Source organism: Theileria parva (genome assembly GCF_000165365.1).
Source record: "Theileria parva strain Muguga chromosome 3 map unlocalized ctg_530, whole genome shotgun sequence".
NCBI lineage: Eukaryota > Apicomplexa > Aconoidasida > Piroplasmida > Theileriidae > Theileria > Theileria parva.
This window is the reverse complement of record NW_876245.1, coordinates 33,845-56,867: the sequence shown is the minus strand read 5'-3', so window position 1 is coordinate 56,867 and position 23,023 is coordinate 33,845. Positions and strand designations below refer to the sequence as shown.

General features: G+C 34.1%; 15 protein-coding genes across 15 annotated transcripts; 9 read left to right on the top strand and 6 right to left on the bottom strand.

Annotated features, from left to right (window-relative positions):
- Window positions 1-151: 151 nt before the first annotated feature.
- Window positions 152-769, bottom strand: POLR2J (RNA polymerase Rpb3/Rpb11 dimerization domain protein; the record flags this gene model as incomplete). The annotated part of the gene is made up of 4 exons (XM_757953.2): window positions 152-175; window positions 282-453; window positions 545-634; window positions 696-769. The coding sequence occupies 4 exons, from the start codon at window positions 767-769 to the stop codon at window positions 152-154; spliced, it is 360 nt and encodes a 119-aa protein (XP_763046.2).
- Window positions 770-1,272: 503 nt separating this feature from the next.
- Window positions 1,273-2,405, top strand: CTDSPL (dullard-like phosphatase domain protein; the record flags this gene model as incomplete). The annotated part of the gene is made up of 3 exons (XM_757952.1): window positions 1,273-1,479; window positions 1,511-1,591; window positions 1,929-2,405. The coding sequence occupies 3 exons, from the start codon at window positions 1,273-1,275 to the stop codon at window positions 2,403-2,405; spliced, it is 765 nt and encodes a 254-aa protein (XP_763045.1).
- A 71-nt stretch (window positions 2,406-2,476) lies between these two features.
- On the top strand, window positions 2,477-3,877 carry spm2 (Ubiquitin-conjugating enzyme E2 variant 1; the record flags this gene model as incomplete). Its single annotated transcript, XM_061305610.1, has 4 exons — window positions 2,477-2,621; window positions 2,660-2,806; window positions 3,368-3,517; window positions 3,734-3,877. The coding sequence occupies exons 1-4, from the start codon at window positions 2,613-2,615 to the stop codon at window positions 3,875-3,877; spliced, it is 450 nt and encodes a 149-aa protein (XP_061160945.1). The 5' UTR covers window positions 2,477-2,612.
- Window positions 3,878-3,884: 7 nt separating this feature from the next.
- On the top strand, window positions 3,885-6,088 carry Dnajc8 (DnaJ domain protein). Its single transcript, XM_757950.2, has 7 exons — window positions 3,885-4,268; window positions 4,298-4,449; window positions 4,547-4,607; window positions 5,066-5,191; window positions 5,245-5,390; window positions 5,468-5,569; window positions 5,800-6,088. The coding sequence occupies exons 1-7, from the start codon at window positions 4,013-4,015 to the stop codon at window positions 5,959-5,961; spliced, it is 1,005 nt and encodes a 334-aa protein (XP_763043.2). The 5' UTR covers window positions 3,885-4,012; the 3' UTR covers window positions 5,962-6,088.
- Window positions 5,904-7,209, bottom strand: TpMuguga_03g00023 (U3 small nucleolar RNA-associated protein 6 family protein). The gene has a single exon (XM_757949.2). The coding sequence runs from the start codon at window positions 7,117-7,119 to the stop codon at window positions 5,977-5,979; it is 1,143 nt and encodes a 380-aa protein (XP_763042.2). The 5' UTR covers window positions 7,120-7,209; the 3' UTR covers window positions 5,904-5,976.
- Window positions 7,210-7,480: 271 nt separating this feature from the next.
- On the top strand, window positions 7,481-8,528 carry TpMuguga_03g02435 (uncharacterized protein; the record flags this gene model as incomplete). The annotated part of the gene is made up of 2 exons (XM_061305875.1): window positions 7,481-7,651; window positions 7,719-8,528. 2 exons carry the CDS (start codon window positions 7,481-7,483, stop codon window positions 8,526-8,528), a joined length of 981 nt encoding a protein of 326 aa, XP_061161737.1.
- A 120-nt stretch (window positions 8,529-8,648) lies between these two features.
- On the top strand, window positions 8,649-10,039 carry TpMuguga_03g02475 (DNA-(apurinic or apyrimidinic site) lyase; the record flags this gene model as incomplete). The annotated part of the gene is made up of 12 exons (XM_061305880.1): window positions 8,649-8,853; window positions 8,888-8,919; window positions 8,949-9,005; window positions 9,070-9,119; window positions 9,245-9,336; window positions 9,394-9,430; window positions 9,461-9,533; window positions 9,596-9,663; window positions 9,694-9,776; window positions 9,807-9,853; window positions 9,890-9,955; window positions 9,986-10,039. The coding sequence occupies exons 3-12, from the start codon at window positions 8,958-8,960 to the stop codon at window positions 10,037-10,039; spliced, it is 618 nt and encodes a 205-aa protein (XP_061161736.1). The 5' UTR covers window positions 8,649-8,853; window positions 8,888-8,919; window positions 8,949-8,957.
- Window positions 10,040-10,321: 282 nt separating this feature from the next.
- Window positions 10,322-12,505, top strand: TpMuguga_03g00021 (uncharacterized protein; the record flags this gene model as incomplete). Its single annotated transcript, XM_757947.1, has 1 exon — window positions 10,322-12,505. One exon carries the CDS (start codon window positions 10,322-10,324, stop codon window positions 12,503-12,505), a length of 2,184 nt encoding a protein of 727 aa, XP_763040.1.
- A 291-nt stretch (window positions 12,506-12,796) lies between these two features.
- Wbscr22 (Ribosome biogenesis methyltransferase WBSCR22) lies at window positions 12,797-14,532 on the bottom strand. Its single transcript, XM_757946.2, has 7 exons — window positions 14,166-14,532; window positions 14,027-14,131; window positions 13,873-13,984; window positions 13,427-13,601; window positions 13,215-13,370; window positions 12,997-13,183; window positions 12,797-12,880 (listed from the first exon to the last, which is right to left on the bottom strand). Exons 1-7 carry the CDS (start codon window positions 14,202-14,204, stop codon window positions 12,821-12,823), a joined length of 834 nt encoding a protein of 277 aa, XP_763039.1. The 5' UTR covers window positions 14,205-14,532; the 3' UTR covers window positions 12,797-12,820.
- Window positions 14,506-15,886, top strand: TpMuguga_03g00019 (uncharacterized protein). The gene has a single exon (XM_757945.2). It carries the CDS (start codon window positions 14,556-14,558, stop codon window positions 15,840-15,842), a length of 1,287 nt encoding a protein of 428 aa, XP_763038.1. The 5' UTR covers window positions 14,506-14,555; the 3' UTR covers window positions 15,843-15,886.
- A 95-nt stretch (window positions 15,887-15,981) lies between these two features.
- Window positions 15,982-16,443, bottom strand: TpMuguga_03g00018 (uncharacterized protein; the record flags this gene model as incomplete). The annotated part of the gene is made up of 3 exons (XM_061305609.1): window positions 15,982-16,146; window positions 16,247-16,279; window positions 16,312-16,443. The coding sequence occupies 3 exons, from the start codon at window positions 16,441-16,443 to the stop codon at window positions 15,982-15,984; spliced, it is 330 nt and encodes a 109-aa protein (XP_061160944.1).
- A 106-nt stretch (window positions 16,444-16,549) lies between these two features.
- TpMuguga_03g02465 (PUB domain protein) lies at window positions 16,550-17,892 on the bottom strand (the record flags this gene model as incomplete). The annotated part of the gene is made up of 6 exons (XM_757943.2): window positions 16,550-16,746; window positions 16,966-17,276; window positions 17,306-17,499; window positions 17,529-17,615; window positions 17,645-17,826; window positions 17,856-17,892. 6 exons carry the CDS (start codon window positions 17,890-17,892, stop codon window positions 16,550-16,552), a joined length of 1,008 nt encoding a protein of 335 aa, XP_763036.2.
- NRPB12 (DNA-directed RNA polymerases II IV and V subunit 12) lies at window positions 17,892-18,878 on the bottom strand (the record flags this gene model as incomplete). Its single annotated transcript, XM_757942.2, has 3 exons — window positions 18,695-18,878; window positions 18,473-18,565; window positions 17,892-17,914 (listed from the first exon to the last, which is right to left on the bottom strand). Exons 1-3 carry the CDS (start codon window positions 18,753-18,755, stop codon window positions 17,892-17,894), a joined length of 177 nt encoding a protein of 58 aa, XP_763035.2. The 5' UTR covers window positions 18,756-18,878.
- Window positions 18,826-20,742, top strand: TpMuguga_03g00015 (ATP-dependent protease La (LON) domain protein; the record flags this gene model as incomplete). The annotated part of the gene is made up of 5 exons (XM_757941.1): window positions 18,826-19,488; window positions 19,671-19,835; window positions 20,096-20,200; window positions 20,295-20,413; window positions 20,442-20,742. 5 exons carry the CDS (start codon window positions 18,826-18,828, stop codon window positions 20,740-20,742), a joined length of 1,353 nt encoding a protein of 450 aa, XP_763034.1.
- A 374-nt stretch (window positions 20,743-21,116) lies between these two features.
- On the top strand, window positions 21,117-22,712 carry TpMuguga_03g00014 (Chromo (CHRromatin Organization MOdifier) domain protein; the record flags this gene model as incomplete). Its single annotated transcript, XM_757940.1, has 6 exons — window positions 21,117-21,365; window positions 21,397-21,456; window positions 21,606-21,682; window positions 21,747-22,134; window positions 22,307-22,530; window positions 22,607-22,712. The coding sequence occupies 6 exons, from the start codon at window positions 21,117-21,119 to the stop codon at window positions 22,710-22,712; spliced, it is 1,104 nt and encodes a 367-aa protein (XP_763033.1).
- Window positions 22,713-23,023: the final 311 nt, after the last annotated feature.

Below are 23,023 nucleotides of genomic sequence, written 5' to 3'. Positions count from 1 at the left end.
AGATTCTTAGTAACGTCTGGTGTTATGTGGCACAGACAATTTTCCGCGGAATCTCAGAAAATTAACAAAATTATAAATTAATAAAATTAATGAAATAATTTAATTAATGAGAAAAATTGGGGGAAAAATTGAGGAAATTAAAATTATTAATTTAAGTGCGATCCTTCAGGGTAGTCTAAATCAACAAAATTAACACAACAAAATAAAAATAATTATTATAGTGTAAAAATAATTATTATAGTGTAAAAATGGGTAAAAATGTGAAAATGGATAAAAAGTACGAGATAGAGATTTTTGAGGTGAGAGAGGTTAGTTCTGAGGTTAGTGATGGCGCTGAGAATGACGGTGAACGGGTTATCAGTTTTAGTCCTGATCCTTATCTCAAGCTTATTCTCCAACGGATGCGGCATTCTATAGCCAACAAACGTCACTCTGTCATCCTTACTCAATTTTCTAATTTACCATTTACCCAAATTATTAAATAAAATTAAATAAAATTAAGTAAAATAGAATAAAATTATAGAATAAAATATTTGTGGATTACGATCTGATGAGTGATCCGAAGGTATGATCTTCTAGATGAACGATAAAAGTGCCACAAAGGGGAAATCGCGTATCCGGAATCCACTCCACTCTGTAACATTATTATATATAATTAATATATAATTAATATATGTAAGGGATAGGTTGAGAACTTTTTGAGGCCCTGGGCGAGTTCGACCATATCGGCCGTTTCCGGCTTATTAATTAGCGAAGTTTGTTTCGACATTTTAAAAAATTAATTTACTATTTTACTCTGAAAATTTTGTAGTGTCAGAATCTCACAATTTCACAAATTTTCAACCAATTTAACGAAACTCATAAAACATTTTTTTTACCATTTTATATACAAAATTATGGACTAATTTTAACATAAAATTATGTCATACCTATGGTAATATTGTAAAAAATTTTTTTACAAATTTAATTTAAAATATTAACTAATATTATTAATATTAAAATAATATTAAAATAATGATTAATGTTTAAATATTTATGGTTTGATTAAAATGTGGAGATTTGATGGAGATAAATTTTTATGCATGCATAGGATTCCTACCTTACACATTTTGAGTTTGATTAACTTTTTACCTCGAATGTTCAAATTAATAAATTTTAATATTTTAATAATTTAATTTTATTGAACCAGTTGTTAGCTTAGCCAAATTTCACCTACACATTAGATACATACACAGCAATTATCAAGTATTAACGCGTAAATCTGGTAAAGTAATGGAAAAGAGCACGACTCTGATACGTTTTAATGAAATTTACACCATACCAGAGGATTCCAACCTTAATGACACTGAACATACAGCACGACAGTTTAACACAGTAACCAGCGGTACAACACGTTATGAAGTGGGAATCGCCAAGGAAAGGAGGGAAACGGGATTTACGTATGGCACGACTTTAGTACCCAAAGTCTGTACAGTAAGAGTAAGTTTAACCCAAGTTAATGTTGTTGTAGAAAAAAATGCTGGTGTTAGATTTGGATGAAACGCTAATTCACTCCTCATTCGAACCCTCAAACAACTCTTTCCCAATGCAAGTAAGTATATTGTTATGATTTAGTTAGGTAAATAGCTCCCCGTGGCAGTCCCCCACCTCACTACTATCCGGGCCAATCTCCGCTTGACTTTGCCTTTCATAGGGGATATACATATACCACTAGACTATTCCAACTTACTGTAGTATTAATATTGTAGTAAACTGTAGTATTATAGTTAGGTAATTAGCTCCCTATGGCGGTCCCCCGCCTCACTACTATCCGGGCCAATTGTCGCTTGACTTTGGAGTTCACCCGGAATATTACTAAACCACTGTACTATTCATACTATAGTATTAATGATAATAAATATAAAAACAATAGTTGATAATGATTGTAGTTGATGCAGAATGGTGTGGAGAGAACGATTTACATAGGTAAGCGTCCGTACTTGTCTGAGTTTTTATCTGTGGTATCGAATTTTTACGAGATTGTGATTTTTACTGCGGGTTTAAAATCGTACGCGGACCCCGTGATTGACTTCATTGACCCTGACGGGGTGTGTAAGAGAAGATTATTCAGGGACAGTTGTAAGTACTGGAACGGTTACTACATTAAGGATCTTGAGATTCTTAATAAGCCCCTGAAGGACGTGGTTACTATTGATAATTCGCCCTGTTGTTACTGTTTAAATCCGGAAAATGCCATACCCATTGAGACGTGGTTTAACGATGAAAATGACTCAGAATTGTGTGATTTAGTGCCTCTGCTGAGGCGTTTGGCACACACTGAGGATGTCACCAACATAATTCCCTCGCTCTTTAACCATGAAATTTTCTTCACCAAAGTCACAATCTCACAAATCAAACAATTGTAAATTTAATCTCCTGCAATAATTTAATGTAATATTATGTGATTTATGTGGCAGGAAGGCTGAGTTAATATAATTTATGACTGAAATTTACCAGTGAATTTCCGGAGGATATTTTTATCTTTCATTATTAATTTTATGTTTCCATAATTGATTTTATGTTTCCATAATTAATTTTATGTTTTTCATAATTAATTTTAGTTATTTCATTAAATGGACGAGGTAATTAATTAATTTTATATAAGGTAAAAAATTTTCAGGTGAGAGTGCCTCGTAGTTTTAAGCTAATTGACGAGCTTGAAAGGGGCCAGAAGGGCTGCGTAAGCGACGGCGTTTCATTCGGCCTCGAACGACCTGACGACATCACACTCACCAATTGGTCCTGCACAATCCTCGGATACCCCGGGGTATCTCATTTATACAATTAATTAACATAATATTAACATAAAATTAGAGTTAAAATACTACTGAATTAGTGTTAAAATACTTAAAATTAGTGTAAAATTAGGCCTTAAATAGGTAAAATAAGTGTAAAATTAGGCCTTAAATAGGTAAAATAAGTGTAAAATTAGGCCTTAAATAGGTAAAATAAGTGTAAAATTAGAGTTAAAATACTTAAAATTAGTGTTAAAATACTTAAAATTAGTGTTAAAATACTTAAAATTAGAGTAAAATTAGTGTAAAATTAGGCCTTAAATAGGTAAAATAAGTGTAAAATTAGGCCTTAAATAGGTAAAATAAGTGTAAAATTAGGCCTTAAATAGGTAAAATAAGTGTAAAATTAGAGTTAAAATACTACTGAATTAGTGTTAAAATACTTAAAATTAGTGTTAAAATACTTAAAATTAGAGTAAAATTAGTACTAAAATAGTCTAAAATTAGTACTAAAATAAGTGTAAAATTAGGCCTTAAATAGGTAAAATTTGGTGTAAAATTAACATAATATTGGTGTAAAATTGATGTATTAGACGAATTATGAGAATCGGATTTATTGTTTGTCTGTTACGTGTGACGACGAGTACCCGGAGAAGCCGCCAAAGTTAAAATTCATCACCAAAATTGCGCTCACGGGAGTTGACTCCAACGGAAACGTATCTCCACACCGTCTTAACATTACAGTAATAATCGTAAAATACTTTAGTGTGTGTAAGTGTGTAAAAATGTGTAAAAAAGACACGTCAGTGTGTAACTATGTTAGTGTGTAAAATGTGTGTAAATGTGTAAATTAGTGTGTAAAATACTATAAAAGATGTGTAAAAGTGTGTAAATTAGTGTGTAAAATACTATTAAAAATGTGTAAAATAATGTAAAAAATGTGTAAAAATGTGTTTTAGGTGTTATCGGAACATTTTAGTACGTTGAAATACTGGAAGCGGCAGCTGACGATAGAATCTGTTCTGGTCGATATTCGCAGACAAATGGCAAGCCATTTCAACCGAAGACTACTGCAACCCGAAGAAGGAACCACCTACAACTAACAATAATTTACTCCTTCCCTTTTTTATTTTATTAATTTTATTTTTATTATTTTATAATTATTTTTTATTTTTTATAAATTTTATAAATTTGTAAATTCTATAGATTTTTGTAAATTTGTTAAAATAATTTTTATAATGTCAGAAAATGACGCTAAAAAAACATCCGATGATGATGAAAATGGTGAAAATTTAGAAAAAACTGTAAACCCGTCCACAGCAAACGATTCCCCAAATACCACCGAAAATCCACCAGATAATCCACCAGAAAATGTGGAAAATGTGGAAAATCCACTGGAAAATGTGGAAAATCCACTGGAAAATGTGGAAAATAAAGCTAACGACGCTGTGGATGAGATGTTAAAGTTATTTTACGAGGAGATAAACACGTTGAGTGAGTTGGAATAGAATAAAAATGTGTAGGCGGCAAGGTCGAGTATGATAATAAGAATATAAAGTTGGATTCCAAGGGTTTAATCCTGAGGCTAACCTCGCAAACGTTCTCAAGTCCCTACCAAGTCCTACAACTTAAACCAGACGCCACCGAAGAAGATATCAAACAACGATACCACAAAGTAATTCACTTATTCACTCTATTCACTTTATCACTCTATTACTTTATTACTTTATTACTTTATCTAATTGTGTAAATGTGTTGATGGGTTGGTTTAGTTGAGTTTATTGGTACATCCGGACAAGTGTAAACATGATAAGGCACCGCAGGCTTTTCAAGGTATTTACGTTACTGGGCTTGGTCAAACGGATCCAGTTCCTCAGTTATTTAGCTCCCTCTTCTCTAATTAGCTCCCTCTAGGGGTATAGAGTTAACTATAGTTAATTAGCTCCCTCTAGGGGTATAGAGTTAACTATAGTTAATTAGCTCCCTCTAGGGGTATAGAGTTAACTATAGTTAAGATAGCTCCCTCTAGGGGTATATACCTAGGTATTCTAGGTATATAGTTAAGATTATATAGTTAAATTAGCTCCCTCTAAGGGTATATAGTTAAATACTATAGGTATATATTTAAGTTAGCTCCCTCTAGGGGTATATAGTAAGTATATGGTAAAGTAGCTCCCTCTAGGGGTATATAGTAAAGTATGATAAGATAGCTCCCTCTCCCTATCACCTAGTTACTTAGCTCCCTCTGGGTCTAATTTCTGGTTATACACATAATTGATGTAAATTATTAGTATTGAAGGACGCGTATAATGAGATAAAGAAGGTGGACATAAGGGAGAAGTACAAGGAAATCTACGAGGATGCCCGGAAAATCGTCTACAAACGGCATAAAATCAAACTCGACACCACTCAACTTGGTATCTACACACTATTACTATTGTAATAATATGAATAATGTTGATTGTTGTAGAATTGTATAGTATGGGAAGGGACGTGGATTTGAAGAGTTTTGAGGGCGAGATAGAGAAGGAGTGCGTTAACATCCTGAACAAACAACAGGAACGCAGAGAATACGCCGAAAACTGCATCAAAGCTAATATACAATACGAAAAAAATGTATTACCCACCATCTACTCAGTCTACAGTCTATCTAGTTACCTCAATTATATAATTGTAAGTTGATAATTGTGTAGATTCAGAGTAATTTGATGAATTTGGAGAAGGAGAAGTTACAGCACCAAGTTGAGTGGGATAAAACCAGAGACCTAAGAGTCAACTCCTGGAAATCATTCCAAGTATCCCACACAACACTATCTTACTATAGTTATTACTATATATACTATATACCCCTAGAGGGAGCTAATTAACTATACCTAGAATTATATACCCCGAGAGGGAGCTAATTCTAATACTATTAACTATATACCCCTAGAGGGAGCTACCTAAACTATATAGGGAAGAGGGAGCTACCTAATTAATACCCCTAGAGGGAGCTAATTTAACTATGCTATAATACTGATTATAGAGTAAGATGGTGGGATTGGCGCCAAAAGGAGTGACGGTGAGAAAGGAGGAGAACAGGGACATAAATGTGAATAAGTCAATAATAAATCTACAATCTAATCGCATAAATAAAAGAAAAAAGATTATCGACACCACTCAACTTTACAAACAAAATTGGAAATAGTCAACCGTACAACTCCTAGTACTCTTTACCCTCTGTAGTAGTAATATTGTGTAATAATTTGTTTATAGAACTTTTCAATTGAGGGTTTTGAGTGTGAATTCTCCGAATAACTGAAGTAATTTCCTCTTTAAACACTTTTAAATCTGATTCACTCAAGTTACTCCGTCCATACTTAAATATTATCCAACACTTCTCCAGCTCCTCCAAACACTCAGATTTACTCAATTCTCCTGTACCCCTGTCAACTAAGTCTCCCTCAACTGTGTCATTGTTGACTGTGTCATTCTCAACTGTACCCCTGTCAACTATCCCCCTGTTGACTGAGTCACCCTCAACTGTGCTACCGTTGACTGAATCACCAGAGTTGATGTGGTTGATTAAAATTTTAAGTTGTAGATTCATGAGGAAGGAGAGTAGCTTTAGGTTGTTTGGAAGGATTCTGAGTGACTTCTGGATAATGTTCTTTGAGGCTCTGATCCCCTTGGTCTTCAGCACGTAAGAGGCAAAAATTAGCCATAAACTTTCCTCGTTTGGGTTCTTGCTAATGCCGTTCACAATTACCCTTTCAAATAACTTATACGACTTCATCTTCTTACAATAGCTTAGGTATAATTTATACAACTCAGTGTTACCCATGAAACGGTTTATACCACGACGGAATATCCCATTTATATGACGCTCACTATGCAGTTTTAACATCAACTTTAAACTCATACCCCTTCTCATAGTGTTTACACCAGTGTTTCGACGGGTGTTTCCAAGGGTATTAGTATTTCCAGGGGTATTCTCGGTGCTATTTCGAGTGTTTCCACGGGTATTAGTGTTTCCAGGGGTATTAGGAATATTTCCGGGGGTAATAGTATTATTATTGTGGGTGGTATGTCCATTGGTAGAGTTACCACAAGTGTTAGGGTTGTGGTTTAGTTTGAATTGATGAAATCTGGAGAGTAGAAATTTATGAAGTTCAAGTTCATATTTGAGATAATTTTTGTAGGAGATGAGGGAGAGATTGGGGTCAGGGCTGAGAATGTCAAATTCAAACTGGCGTCTACGGGAAATTACACTTTTAATTTCACGGAAAGTGAGTAATTTTTGGGCTAATAATTCATGAAGGTCCGGGACAGAATCCTCCAACTCCTTCTGAACTCTATCGGCCATTAAAACACGAAATTATACTATTAAAATGTAATAAAAATATTTCATTAATTAAAAAAATTTTATTAATTAAATAAATTTTATATAATAAAGTAAATGAAAATAAAATAAGTATGTGATCCCGACTTGAGTTAAAAAATTAATTTTTGAAATTTGTAAAGTTTAGATTTTAATGTTTAAAATAATTTAATTAATGATCATGATTACACTTTAGATCTAAATTTGGCGAGACGCCTGGGTTTTTAACTTTTAGCCATAATTAATTTCATTAGTTGCCAAGTGTATAATTTACCCTAATTAATACATTAATACACATTTATAAATAGTTTATAATCTTAGTTACGTGTTAAAATTTAAGAGCCAAATGGTGAAAATTAGTCCTGATCCCGTGACGTTGTTGACCAAGTGCATTGACGCTGAGAGGTCTAAAATATCAATAAAAATCGAAGCCTTTGATATTGAACTGAAACCCGAAACCACCGAAAAACACCTACAAACCAACGACTCCGAACTTCTCGGAAGAATACACACCGAAGTACACAACTAATTTACCAAATTAACTTAATTTAAATAACTTTGCGTAGTTTAATAATTGCCTATAGATACAAGCGAAAAATGAACCAGAAACAAAAGAGAAAGAAATCTCAGCTGTGGAACCCAAAATTGTCAAAGTAGAACAGGAAATTGATGCTATCGAGCCTAAAATAATCAAAGTTGAACAGGAAATTGATGCTATCGAGCCTAAAATAATCAAAGTTGAACAGGAAATTGATGCTATCGAGCCTAAAATAATCAAAGTTGAACAGGAAATTGATGCTATCGAGCCTAAAATAATCAAAGTTGAACAGGAAATTGATGCTGTGGAGCCTAAGATTGAAAAAGTTGAACAGGAAATTGATGCTGTAGAGCCTAAAATAATCAAACTAGATCAAGAAATTGACGCTGTCGAGCCCAAAATAATCAAGGTTGAGCAGGAGATCTCAGCTGTGGAGCCTAAACTAATCAGAGTAGAGCAGGAAATATCAGCTGTGGAGCCCAAAATAATCAGAGTAGAACAGGAAATCAGTGCTACTGGGCCTAAAATAGTAAAGTTGGAGCGTCAGACGTTGGCTAGAGAAGAAGTTGAGAGAATAAGTAAGGAGACGGAGATTGAGGATTTGGTTGAGTCTGAAGTTGAGGAGAATCCGTTACTGAAGGACAATTCTGACGATCAAAGTTACTCTGACACTGGCCTTTCCTCCTTATCTTCAATGGAGTTTGAAATTAACAAGGAGGGATTTTCATCACTAAGCGACAAGGATCCAAAGACCATCCTCACCTGGAACGTCTGCGGACTCGCACTCTCCAAGTCCAAAAAAAACATCTGGGAATCATTCATACAAATTGTCAAACAACACGATCCCGTATACTAACTATCTACCCTCTTACTATTACACAATTTACATAGTTAACACAATTTACATAGTTAACACAATTAACACAGTTAACAGTGAATAGTTACAACATTTGACTGGATAACTGAATGTGTGTAGGACATTGTGGTATTGCAGGATGTGAAATTATGTTCGTCTGAGATTTTGGGTAAGCAGCCGAAATTATCAGCGAGGACGTATGGAGGCCATGTGGCGCCTTCATATGCTCAGGAAGTGCAGGACGCAGACCTGGTAAATGACCTTAAAAGAACAACTTTCAAGAAATACTACTGCGTATTCTCACTGTCAGCTTGGAGAATTGCAGGTAACTACAATATTACGTGTTAATCATGTTTCAGGGCAACTTGTATTCGTGAAGAAGGAGTTTGAAGTAAGTTAACAGTTGTAATATTACTTTAGTGCCTTAAAATGAGATATAATCTGAACATCAAAGCCAACGCCAAATATCATCATCCAGTAATGTTTTACACAGTTACAGTCAATTACATAAATCGTTTATCATCGGTCATGATGAATTTAGGAAGGAAGATGCATCATTTTACAATTCAACAGCTACTACTTAATCTCACTGTAAGCTCTTTCAAACACTTTTCCAACTATTTACAACATATTTCCAATTATTTACAATGCAATACTAAGTATTTACAACACAATACTAATTATAATTTAAAGTATTGAGAATAAAAATGGGTTAGATTATCACCTGTGCAAGGATGGATAAATAGATCAGTGAGGATTAGAAGTCGGTGGGACAGAGAATTGGCAACTTTCCTAAACAATTCCAAAAGTACAGAAATCCACAAATAAATAAAATTCCACTGTTCATAGTATAAATAATTTTTAGGTGAAAAGGCTACGATCATCACTGGATGTCTTAACTGGTATGAAATTATTGTATAAATTATCTTTAGTGCACCGCAGGATATTGACTTGTCTGATCCGGAACGCTTAAAACAGGAAAAATCCATTGTCCTTCACAAACAAGTATTTTTTCACATTTACACAATAATTATTACATGTTGTGGACATGGGATAATGGTTTTTAGGAGGAGATTGGATTTCCTGGGTCAAGGGATGTGGATAGAGAAGGTTTCAAGTGGTTATTGGATGCTGGGTAATTTGATAAAATGTTAATAATATTCAGTAACATGACCGACGTGTTCAGAGTTAAACACCCGTACGATGGTACAGCAAAGACTGAAAAGAACATCAAATTTACAACTCTCGGTATGGAAAATTGGGTTAACAATTTTTTAGCATTTTTGAGTGATAAAACGAGATGTGCAGTCAGAACAAACTTGGTGGTATGTCCCAACCATTGAGATAATATTAACGTATAGCTGATGTCAAAGAACTTTTTAAGAAATGTTAAGTTTTGTGAAATCATTGGAAATGTCAACGATTTGGTAAGATTAACTAGAGCTAAAATTCCTTAGAACCCGTCCGGCTGGAGACATTTACCACAACTACTCAAACTCGAAAAGAAATAAATCAATCTATTCACCTTATTATATACCATACATAATATATTATTCATAGTATCTTTAGTACTATAGGTATGTGTATTATGTGTCTGGGTTTAAGAGTATAGTACTGTAATCTTATGTATTATGGTATAGTATACTACTGTACTATATATATCATATACTATATAAATTATGTATATGTGTGATATGATAGTTTAATGTTTGTTCTGATGGATACAATGATTTTAAGTAATATTTCTGTACCATAGACATCACTAACTAAAACATTAGTGATTAATATCTTAAATGGGAGCGCCTCAAGAGGATAATGATGCTCGCCAGCTATTGAAGATTGTGACGTACATTTTTGCTGGCTTGTCAATGATGCTTAATATTAGGTTAACCTACAGTGCTGCTCCATATGCTCTGCTAAGGTTTAAACTTCCTGAGAATTTGTTCAGTATATTCGTCAGGAAGATGGCAAGTTCGCTTGAAGTTTGGTGTCTACCAAGCATGCTAATAGGTAATCTTATTGAACTTACAGATAAATACATTGATGGTGGACATGAACAGAGTCAATATTCTGATGCTATCAAGTATGATGTTGATGGTAGTAATCTTGGTGCGGGACTTAGGCTTAAAGCTGAAGAACTACAGATTGCTGCTACGGCACTTAAAGATAAGGCTACCAGTGTTGGTGGTAGTCTTAGTACACTTAAAGGTAATGCCGAAACTCTAGCCACTTCAGCTGGAAAACTAGCTGGCGGTACTGTTAGTAATGCTGACAATGTAATAGACAAATACGACACATTAGAAGGTACATACAATGGACTAACTACTGATAAGGATAAGGTAGAAACTGAATTTAAAGTTGTCAGTCATATATACGAACGAATGCTCAACGTGAAGAAAGCTAACCTACTCAAGGGTCAAGTTGGTAATGGTAATGATACTAAGATTTGGAAGAAGGCCAAGGAACTACATACTAAAGCCAACACACTAGCCACTGCCAGTAAACTTCAAACTGGTCAAGAAGAACTTAAAAAACTTGCAGAAGCACTTGCTAATGCTGTAGGAGCCAGTGATTCAGTAGGTCTCCGAAAGGCTCTCTCAGATCTCAGTAGTGCTAGTGAAAGTGATAAAGCAGATTTTTTTAAGAAGGCCATGGAAGTCATCGCAAAGTACAACGAAGTTAACAATGCCTACAAAGCTGTTAAGGCAAAAGAAGATAGTGGAAGTCAATATACTAGTGCTCTTGCTGGTGAAACACAGAAATATGAACAAGTTACATCTAATTTCGGAGCACTTCAAGGAGCCTACAATGCTGGCAAGTGTAAGGCTATCAAACTTATTTATGACAAACCTGTGATTAGATATTCTTCTATATTTTGGACTTGGATGAATTTTCTCACATTTGTTATTCTATTTTTCGTGTTTATTACCGGTGGTGACCAGGGCCATGTCACCTTATTTTACTGGGTTATTGCTGCGTCTGGGTTTGTGTTTGGTATCTATATGGTCATGGTCTATGCTATGGAGTGGTGGTTCCTAAATTGGTACATGATCGGTGAAAACTCTTTCCCCATTGTTACATCATTTATGCATTACGTATCTATTCTTATGTTTGGTAACAGGAGGAAGTGGAACACTGACTATATAGCAGTAATTATTGACATGACTATCTCAAGCATAATTGCCCTTGTAGCAGCAACTTTGTGGACATACTGCTATAAGGATCCTCCACCATTTGAATATGATGCACCCAGTTCCATTAATCCAGCTATAGTGTCTCCTGTCATCATGGTCCTCGTAGGTATGGGTGTTGTCTATGCCGTTTATCCCGCAATCGCACCAGGAATGATAGTACCTTTTTACCTTATTGACAAGATTGAAATGGTACTTCTTATCCTAACATGTTTCCCACCAGTCATTGTGGCAGTTGTTTCTAGAGAGAAATACACTGAGTCACCCAAGGCAGAATGGGCCAAACCTTCAGTTGTTTGGGAACCTAATACTGACAACAGGTTTTGGCATACTTTTATCCTTATCCCACCATTTCAAATCTGTTTGACGGTAATATTTATTTATTCACTTCACTACAGAGAATCATCCCTATCCCGTTCCATTATTAACCAGCCTAAGACATCCACATGTCTGGCAATTCTATTTTATATGTGTCATGAAATTCAACTGGCCGTAGGATTTCCAGGTATGGTTGGGAACAAGGGAGGTGACCACGTTATGTTACCAACACAATATGCTGGTGCGTTACTCATGATATTCTTAGCGTTGTATTCTGAAGGTTATATTACTGAGTATAAACGTCATGACCCAAGTAGATGGCCTACTACAGGAATGACTAAGTGGAACGCTTTCTGCTACTGGACTAAAAGAGCTTCTAAAATCTGTAATCACAATATAGCATCACTGTTCACCAGGGATCTACGTAAAGACCTGTTACTCTGTATTCAGACTAATGAGTTAATATAATACCAAGGAGTGTGTGATAGATAGTTAATAAATAGTTAACTAGTTAGTGAAGAAACTAAGACTGTAGCTAATAAATAAGACTGGGGAACTAATAAGAACCTCAGAGACCTATTCCCCAAAGACCTAAGGAGAGACCTGTTACTCTGTATCCAGACAGGTGACCTAATCTAATCTAATACTCAGTTAGTGATATGTGATACTAATAAGATAGTAATAAGATAGTAATAAGATAGTAATAAGATAGTAATAAGATAGTAATAAGATAGTAATAAGATAGTAATAAGTATATTGGTATAGTACATTATGTATAGTATATTAAAAGGCGTGAGGTCTCTTTCTTCCAGTGTATTTAGTATCAGGCCTTGTTTTCATCCCCTAACAATATTTACAGTATGTAACTGAGCACAATAGTGTTAATATGTGTAATCTGAGTATAATGTTAAGAAGTTTATCTGAGTACAATGTTAAGAAGTTTATCTGAGTAAAATTACTTTATTTCGTTGTTGTTGTTTCTTTTTAATTATTCTGTCCTTGTACGTTAATTTATTTTTACGTTTTTTCATCACACAGGATTCAACCTCATCAAACTCAACTTCTTCGTGATCACCGTTTTGTTCAATTGGATTGGGCAGTTTATGGTAAATATTACTATTATAAGACCAAATACACAGGTAATACCTAAGATACATTGGTAAACACAATTATTTACTTTTTGGCCTTGACTGAGTTGGGATTATCCACCACAAGACCTCCGTTGAAATTACACTTTTTTACGATATCAAGTAACATGTCAACCTGTTCCACATTCTCCGGATAAAACTGCAAACACGCCCTAGCATTATACGCTAAACTCTTATACAACCATCTGAAATACTATTAGTAATATACAAGAGTAAATAAAGAATTATAGTGTTAAGAGACTTGAAGAAGGATGATAATCTGTGATAGGGTTCTTGTGATTTATGATTGGAGATGAAAAGCCACTGGAGTACGCTGATACTAATACAACCGTCGAACATGTTCGGTAAAAAGTTCATCGGCTCACCAATGTCACACAACACCACATCACCCTCAATCTCATTCAACAAACTCTCATCTAATATTCACAGAGTTAATGTAAATGTGTAATTAGTGTGTAAAATAGTATAGTTAATGTGTAAAATGTGTAAAATACTAAATTAAGTGTGTAAGAAATGTGTAAATAAGACACGAAAGTGTGTAAATAAGACACAGTAATGTGTAAATGTGTAAATGTGTAAGATGTGTAAGAATGTGTAAAATACTATTAGTGTGTGTAAGTGTGTAAAATGTGTAAGAATGTGTAGAATGTGTAAGAATGTGTAAGAATGTGTAGATGTTGAAAGTACGTAGCATATGTTGGCTGATGTCGAGGCCGATCCAGAAATGATTAGAGTTGGAGATTACATTACCACTAATCCCCGTACCACAGCCTATATCCAACACCAATCCCATCTCATCCTACAACATTATATAACTCAGTTAATGAGTAGAATTTGTTACTTCGGGTAGTAGAAGCATTTCGAGAGCTCGTTCGGACATTTGAGTTTGGATTTTTAGTATGTGAGAGTTGGTGTTGTATTTCCTGGATTCTTCAGCACTGTAATACTAAAAATTATTAACTTAATTTTTTAAGGGTTACAATTTCTGGCGGAGCGGAATGCTCCGGACGAATTGACATTTAAAATCTAATTCCACAGTAAAAATTTTAATTCAACAATTTAAAATCTAATTCCAAAATTTAAATTCTTAATTCCATAGTAAATATTTGATTCCATAACAAAATTGTTAAAAATATTTTTTTATTAATTAATGTAAAAATTTGGTAAATTAAGCCAAAAGTAAAATTTTTCCTATAAAGGGCATTTGTGAATTACTAAAATGATACTAAGTTTGTGGAAGAATTATGTAAATCTGGTGTGAAGGCCCCAAATGAGTGGAATTACACATTCCTCAAATTAAATTTTATCACCGAATTTAATATTTAATAAATTTATTGTCAAATATTATTAAATTTACATAAATCTAAGGAATGAAAAAACAATCACAAGAAACAACGGAACCACATGTAAATTCCGTAACATCTCATCTAAATTCCGTACCATCAGAATTAAACTCTAACTTGTCAGATGTAAACTCTAACTTATCAGAACCAAATTCCGTGCCATCCGAATTAAACTATAACTTATCATATGTAAACTCTAACTTATCAGATGTAAATTCTGATGATTTAAATTCTGTAAAAAATCTGAGGGAAATTGAAGAATATAACTTAAAGGATGAAAATACCAGAAGGAACGGGGAATCGGAAAACTTCAAATCCGCCAAAACATCTTTTCACACTCTTAACACTGTAAATAATGCTCTAAATAGTGTAAATAACACTCCTAACACTGCTAATACCACTCCTAACACCCTTAATAACACTGTAAATAATGTGAATAATACAGTAAATAATACTGTAAATAATGTAAATAATGTGGGTGTGAATAGATTTGTGGTTGGAAATGACTTTTTGAGGCCCGCTGGGTTATCTTCAGATCGTTGTATGAGAGACTTTGCAAGTGCTAAGAATCGGAAATTTTACTCCAAAATGAATTATTCCAATCAATCACTAACTACTGAGTCACCAACTAATTCCACTCTCAGTAACTCAACTAACTCTAGAACCTCTGTCCTAACTAAAGTGTCTACCGCCTGTAATAAGCTTGAGGGTGAAAATGAGGAAAACAGTGTGAAAAAGAGTGTTGAGAGGATATTTAGGTCAAATTCGATACTGAGGAATGAAAATCGGATGAGGAACACTACCCACGAGGACATCTTCGGAGCCAAAGATTACAATAAAAGAACTCGCCACCATTCTCATATTAACTCTAGGGATCTCAGTTCCACCCATCTTAACTCTAGGGATCTTAACTCTAGGGATCTTAACTCTAGGGATATTAACTCTAGGGATCTCAGTTCTGATTACGCGGAACTCCCAACTAAACGTAACTCTAACTCTCTTAACACTCTTAACTCTGTAAACAGTGTAAACAGTGTAAACTCTATAAATACTGTAAAGAGTGTGGACAGGGTGGACAGGGTGGAGAATGTGTTGATGAGTCTTTGGGGTTTGAGATCGGAGACGTCGGAGAGTGAGTTGGAGAATTTGTGTCGTTGCAGTAAGGTCCAGATTGTGTCGATTTCGCTGGACCGGAACATCATCACGCACTACTGCACGGGGACAGGGAAGATTAACCTCAAAAGCCCGAAACTCGACAACCTCACACACTTTAAAAAACTACTCAAACTCAACGGATACAACTTTAAAACCTAATCTCAAACCACACACACTTAACATATTATCCCTTAATTCTTTTAATTGTGTTAACTCAGTTAATTCACTTAGTTATGTGTGTTAATTGTGTTAATTCACTTAGTTATGTGTTAATTGTGTTAATTCAGTTAATTATGTGTTAGTTGAGTTGATTGAGTTGTAGTTTGCGTTTACGTTTGAGAGTGGCTTGTAGGATTTTTTTATCTCTGGCCCTGAGTGGTCTTGAGGAGTCGACCGACCTGGAAAAATTAACGCCTGGATTCTTCAATTTCGACCCCGCCATCTCAATCTCACCCAGGCCGTCCTGTAAAACAAATTATATAATTTTTCAAATAATTTTCTTTATATCAAATAATTTTCTTTATATCAAATAATTTTCTTTATATAGAATAATAATTTTAAACCTTTTGATTGTGGGAGATTGAAAGTTTGAGGAGCTAAAGTAATGGATTAAGTTTTTGGGGGAAACCTGTGCTTTAACGTGGTTTTGCAGTTTTTTTACCTCTCTTCTTTGCTCTTTTTTCCTGTTATTTATCATGTACTCCGTTTTTATTACATTCATACGCCTTTTCGCAGATACCTTTGAATTCTTCCGTGACATTATTAAATTATCAAATTTATAAAATTATTATACTTATAAAAAATGAATAAAAAATAATGTTAAAATTATAAAAAATAAATAAAAAATAAAAAATGAATAAAAAGTGTTAAAATGTGAGAGATTGTGAGATTATGTTCGGGTGGTTTGTGGATTTTTGTAATTTTTTAAATTTGGTTAAAAATCGTTCAAGAGTGTCGGAAACGTGATTTATATTATCCAGCCAGGCCCGCCACTTGTCATACAAAGTGAACATATCTGGCTCGTGCAAATACAAAAAATACTCATCGCCAAAGCTCATACCCACTAAAATTATTTTTATCTATTTTATTGTCTAAACTATTTATTCTAGCATCTATTTTATCATCTAAACTATTTATTCTAGCATCTATTTTATCATCTAAACTACTTGTTTTTATCTAAATTACTCATTTTGTCATCTATTTATTATCTAAATTACTCATTTTGTCATCTATTTTATTATCTAAACTATGTATTTTATTATATTGTACAATAAGTAATTACGTGATTTGAGAGTGTGTTGTAAATCTTGTGTGGTGGTGACTTTGAACCCTGTGAACTTTAATAATTTGGCAGAGTTGTAATGTGTTAAAAAGTCGTCTCTTAGCTTTTGGTTATTGATTCTTAGAACTCTGAGACTAAGTTCGTCCGGTCTTTTACTAATTTCTTTCATTAAATTTGTAATGTTTTCGACAATTTTCACAAATTCGCCAGTGTGCGCAGAGTAAATATCACACAGGACCTGCTCCAAATTATCACACGCGTCCTCTCTATACACTCGTAACACTGCGTTCAACACATCCTTCAACGGAGTTCTACACAATTATTCAAAGTATTAACAAACTCCTCATCCCGAATCGTCTCAAAGTTTATCTGCTGATTTGTATCGTGCTTTAATTTTCTTTTATACTCAATTTGGTCCAACTGCAATTTTGTCTCCTCATCAATTCTCTTCATAGTCTCCTCATCAATTCTCTTCATAGTCTCCTCATTAATTTTTTTCACCAGTTCCTCTTCATTATCCGGTGAGTTCTGCTCCTACAGTGAAATAATTCACGTGTAATTACCCTGTGAACATGTGTCAGAGGGGAGAAAACGTCGTGTAAATTCTCTTGGTAAATTTCATAGAGCTTATCATAGTCTGAGACCACTTCCTAAACCAAATAATACAATTTTATTGTACCTCGACAGTTTTCAGCGTTTTGGGCCCGTAAACACTGTCGGAACTGTGTAACTGTATTCTATACCGCGTGACAGTTGATAATAAAGCGTTTAACTTAGTTTTAAAGAGCTCGAATTTGGGGTAAAGTTCCAGTAAATCAGACTCTGGCGCAGAGTATAAAAGCTCACAAAGCTCTTTTAACTCTAAAATAGATAAATTAAAGTGTTGTTACCGCCAATAGTCCTCTGAGTGTCCTGTAACTTTGTCATCAACGAGCCTCGTATTGCACAACTAATACACAAATTACACATAATTTACACAATTTTAAGCATAATTATACGTAATTTAGAGGTTATTTAGGTATAATTTAGAGGTAAATTTACGGTATTTAGAGGTTATTTAGAGGTAATTTAGGTATAATTTAGAGGTATTTTAGGGTTATTTTAGAGGTAATTTCAAGGTATTTTCAAGGTATTTTAAGGAATTTTAAGGTATTTTCAAAGTAATTTAAAGGTAATTTAGGCTTATTTTAGAGGTATTTTAGGGTTATTTTAGAGGTTATTTAGGGTTATTTTAGAGGTTATTTAGGTATAATTTAGAGGTATTTTAGCTATAATTTAGAGGTAATTTAGCTATAATTTAGAGGTAATTTAGGCTTATTTTAGAGGTAATTTAGGCTTATTTTAGAGGTAATTTAGGCTTATTTTAGAGGTATTTTAGGCATATTTTAGAGGTAATTTAGGTATATTTTAGAGGTATTTTAGGGGTTATTTTGGCATAATTTAGATGTATTTTAGAGCTTATTTAGGCATAATTTACGAATAATTTAGGCATAATTATTGGTAATACCTCTGTAAGATCTTTTTTTGTATAGTATTCTGGATCCGCAATTTCTACATCTAACAACAGAACTCGGCTGCAAAGATACATCATGGCCACATTCTAATTTCAATATTATTCAAATTTTTAAATAAAAATAATTAATAATAATTAATAATTAATAGTGAAGAATAATGAGGAATCCGGTGGGAAATGGTAAGATGTTGTAAAATTAATGAATTTATTGATTACCTCCGCAGATATAAGTGATGGGTTCGGTTAGGTCATCATTATCATGAAAAGAAGAATCCATAATAAAATTTTTTTAGCCGGATATGGTACAATAATAATAATAAATCAGTTAATATATTCCCCATTGGAACATGTGTAAATTTTATCTTCTAATTCAAACAACGCTCACATTCATCGGGATACATCGTTTTTTACATGGCTACAGGATTTTAAACCCTATTCCAGGGCTAAATAGTGTTAATTTTACAGGTACCAAATTCGCCAGTATTGACCATAGTACCGAGTTTCCAGGTACTAAATTCCATACTGCGGATCCAATGTATGTGAAGCACATTGACGAAATGATGTTTGAGTGTGCGATTTACAAGGACAAGTTAACATTTCCGTCAAATTCTACGACGCAGAGAGCGGCCCGTTCTCAAGCGTTTGAGGCTGAGGATTTAATGAATAAAGTGGCGGAAGAGGTGGAAAGAGCAAGAGAAAGATCAAAGTTAATACAGAGAAATATAAATAGAATTAAATTCCCAATCGTTGGGAAAACCACGAAACCAGACACCAAATACCTACAGAAAATTTACTACATACTTGAAGAAAATAACAGATCACTCAGTGAAAATACGCTCACACAAACTGATAAACCCGAGGGATCGGATAGATTCTCCGGATCTGAGTCACAAAGTAATAAAATAAGAACATTGGTGCAGGCGAAGAACATTAGTAAAGTGTTTGAAACACCAGGAACACATAAATGCGTTAACCTATTTCCAACATTTTTATCCTCCAAATCACCACTAGTATTTTATTACACATTATCCTGACTATATCTAACTATACCCCTAGAGGGAGCTAACTTATTTTATACCCCGAGAGGGAGCTACTTTACTATATACCCCTAGAGGGAGCTACCTTACTATCTAGGGGAGAGGGAGCTACTTTATTATATGATATTAACTGTAAATGTGTGATGATGATTTAGATGCCGGGTCAGGAGTCATCGATGGTGTTGGATGATGAGCACAAGGAGTTCCTGGTGAACGAAATACGAGAGAGTAACATCTTCGGCATTTTTATCGCATTCGTCTCCAAAGTCGATCAACAAACACAAAAACCAGAAATTCTACCCAACGCCACTCTATGCGAAGTAACATACTATTTATACTATTATACTATTATACTATTATACTATTATACTATTATACTATTATACTATTATACTATTATACTATTATACTATTATACTATTATACTATTATACTATTATACTATTATACTATTATACTATTATACTATTATACTATTATACTATTATACTATTATACTATTATACTATTATACTATTATACTATTATACTATTATACTATTATACTATTTATACTTTATTTGATTAATTATGGGATTAGTTTGTGGATATAACGAATTTGGATAAGACGGGAGTCATAACAGTTAGGGCCCTGGAAAGGTTCAAAATCGGAAACGTCATCGCCATCTCAGACGCCGTCATCAACGTACAACACCATCACATTTACACATTTACACATTTACACATTATCTACACATTATCACATTTACACATTAATTATATGACATAATGATGATTAGGGTGAAGTAAGTTTGTTGAGGGATTTGGGGATGGTGAGGAATCCGGGGATGGCGCAGGAGAATTCGAGAATCATAGAGAAACTCTATGATCGCTGTAATCTACTGGAATCGGAATATAGGTAAAATTTACGCGTCCAAATGTTTTAGGAGACTGGAGGGTAATTTGGAGGACGTGGAGAAGATCAATTCCAGGCTAAAATTCAGTGAAAAGATATCACAGATGATAGAAAACGTTGATTTTGAGAAGGAGCCGAATCTTATTTACGAGTTAACGGCGTTTGCGGGGTTAGAATTCCACGCAGACGCAGAGACTAAAGTCTGGGCCTGTAATACTACAGACACAGATCAACGCTTATTAGTCAMCGTAGACGTCCTTAAAACTAAAATCGACTACCTCAACAACCTCATCGCAGATAAATCCACACAGAACCAAACACACACACAATAACAAGTTGATTTACACTTAAAATTCGAAGAATTTAACATTTTTAAGGGATTAAATGGGATTTAATGAATATTTAATTGAGAATGAGAGTAATTTTGTAAAATATTTAATGTGTGAATGGTGTAAAATTATTACTGATTCGTGTATCTTCCAGTGTGGGATGAGTAGTTTATTGAGTAATAATTGAGATAAAATGAGAGGTGTGAGTTGTGGCTGGATTTAAAGTTGTTAGACCAAATAGTGTGTGAGGTTGTCAAAATTTTTCTTTTTTTATTTCTCTTTTATTTTTTACTGGATTCTATAGTTATTTATTTTTCAAATTTTAATTTAAATTTATTCCTCCAGTCAAATGATTTTTTCAACCACCCAGTCTCACAATGACACAATCTAACCAATCCACTGGACCTAACCATACCACTGGAACTAACCAAACCACTGGACCTAACCAAGATACCAACCATACCACTGAAACCAATCAGTCCACTGAGCCTAACCAGGAAACTAACCAGTCCACTAAAAGTAACCAGGAGTCTAACGAGGAAACTAATCAGATGTCAGAAACTGAAAATGACGATGACGAATTTGAAGTTGAAGATGTTCTAGACTTCAAATACGTCAAGGGAAAGGTACAAAATAACATTTGACAACATGTTTTAGCCGAAATATTTGATAAAATGGAAAGGATATCCACCAGAAGATAACACCTGGGAACCCGAAGTTTCTCCCTCATTTGCCCCTTAACTATACTATTTTAACTCCTAATTTACCCCTAACTACATACTATAGCACAATTTTAACCTTATTTACATACTATAGCACAATTTTAACCTTATTTACATATTACGATGGAATTTATGATTGTGTAGGAGAACATGACGCATTTGCCGGATTTCGCAAATAAAATGAAAACTCTCAGGCAAAAATACGATGAACTAAAGTCAAAGTACTTTTTACTCAGTTACTCACACTGTCACTGTCACTTAAACTTTAATTAAATTGTGTGTTAGAAGTCAGACGAAATCGAGGAGTCAGAATTCTGACGTTTCCTCTCCGAGGGTTGATAAGTTTGAGGAGTCTCCGGAGAAAAAGAGAAAGAGAACTGAGGACAAGGCCAGCGAACTCAGTGACAAGGAGAGAAATTTAAAGTCGAAACCTCAAAAAAAGGTAAAGCAAGATGAAAAGGAATCACCGAAAAAAACTCAGGAAAAAAATAAGCTGAAGGAGACAAGGAGTAAGACTGTGACACACCCGAGCAAGGAGATAAAAGACCTTAAATTCACTGATTTAAACACAAACAGTAAAGATTCAAAAAAGAGCAATGACGTTCATTCCAACTTCCCCGACGAAGCCGTCGAAGTCGAAGATCTACTCGACTACAAACCCAAATTCAAACGCGTAATCCCCTCTATCCTCCTAATTACCCCTTATTTAGGCTTAATTTAGGCTTATTTTACCCCTAAATTAGCTTTATTTTGCCTCTAAATTAGTGTTATTTAGGCTTAGATTACCTCTAAATTAGCTATAAAATAGGCTTAGATTACGTATAAAAGTGTGTAAATTGGTGTAGGATTACTATTTGGTGAGATGGAAGGGAGACTGGGAGGATTCGTGGGAGCCGAGGGAGAATTTACTAATCCTCGGCGAGCTCACAAATAAAATGAACGACCTTAAGATGAGTTACCTGAGAGTTTACGGTAACTCCGAAATGGAAAATGACGTCTTTGTCGTCATACAATCAATCAGAATCTGCGGTAACGCCACTCTTTCCGCCGTCGTTGTCGAAGTCACCAGGTAATCCACCACACTATTACCATATATACATATATTATATACTATATTATATAAGTGTATATGTAATGTGTTGTAGGGATAGTGAGAAGAGAACGTTATTTCCGTTACAGGAGGTGAGACAGAGATGGCCTCAGCAGTTACTTGATTTCCTTCTTTCAAGACTCAGACTCAAAACTTCCTAATCTCACCCAAAACTCACTTCTCAACTTTTTTCACATTTTCTCACAATTTTCATATTACTTATAATTTTTCTCACAATTTTCAAATATTTATAATTTTTATTTTATTTTCATATTATTTATAATTTTTATACTATTTTCACAATATTTATGGTATTTGAGTAAATTTGATAATTTGTTACCGAATGTGTATGTTAAAATATCGTGCTAAATCTTCCACGAAATCTTCCACGAAATCTTCCATAAATATTTTACTAAATCTTTTATAAATACTTTACCAAATCTTCTATAAATACTTTACTAAAATTCCGTAA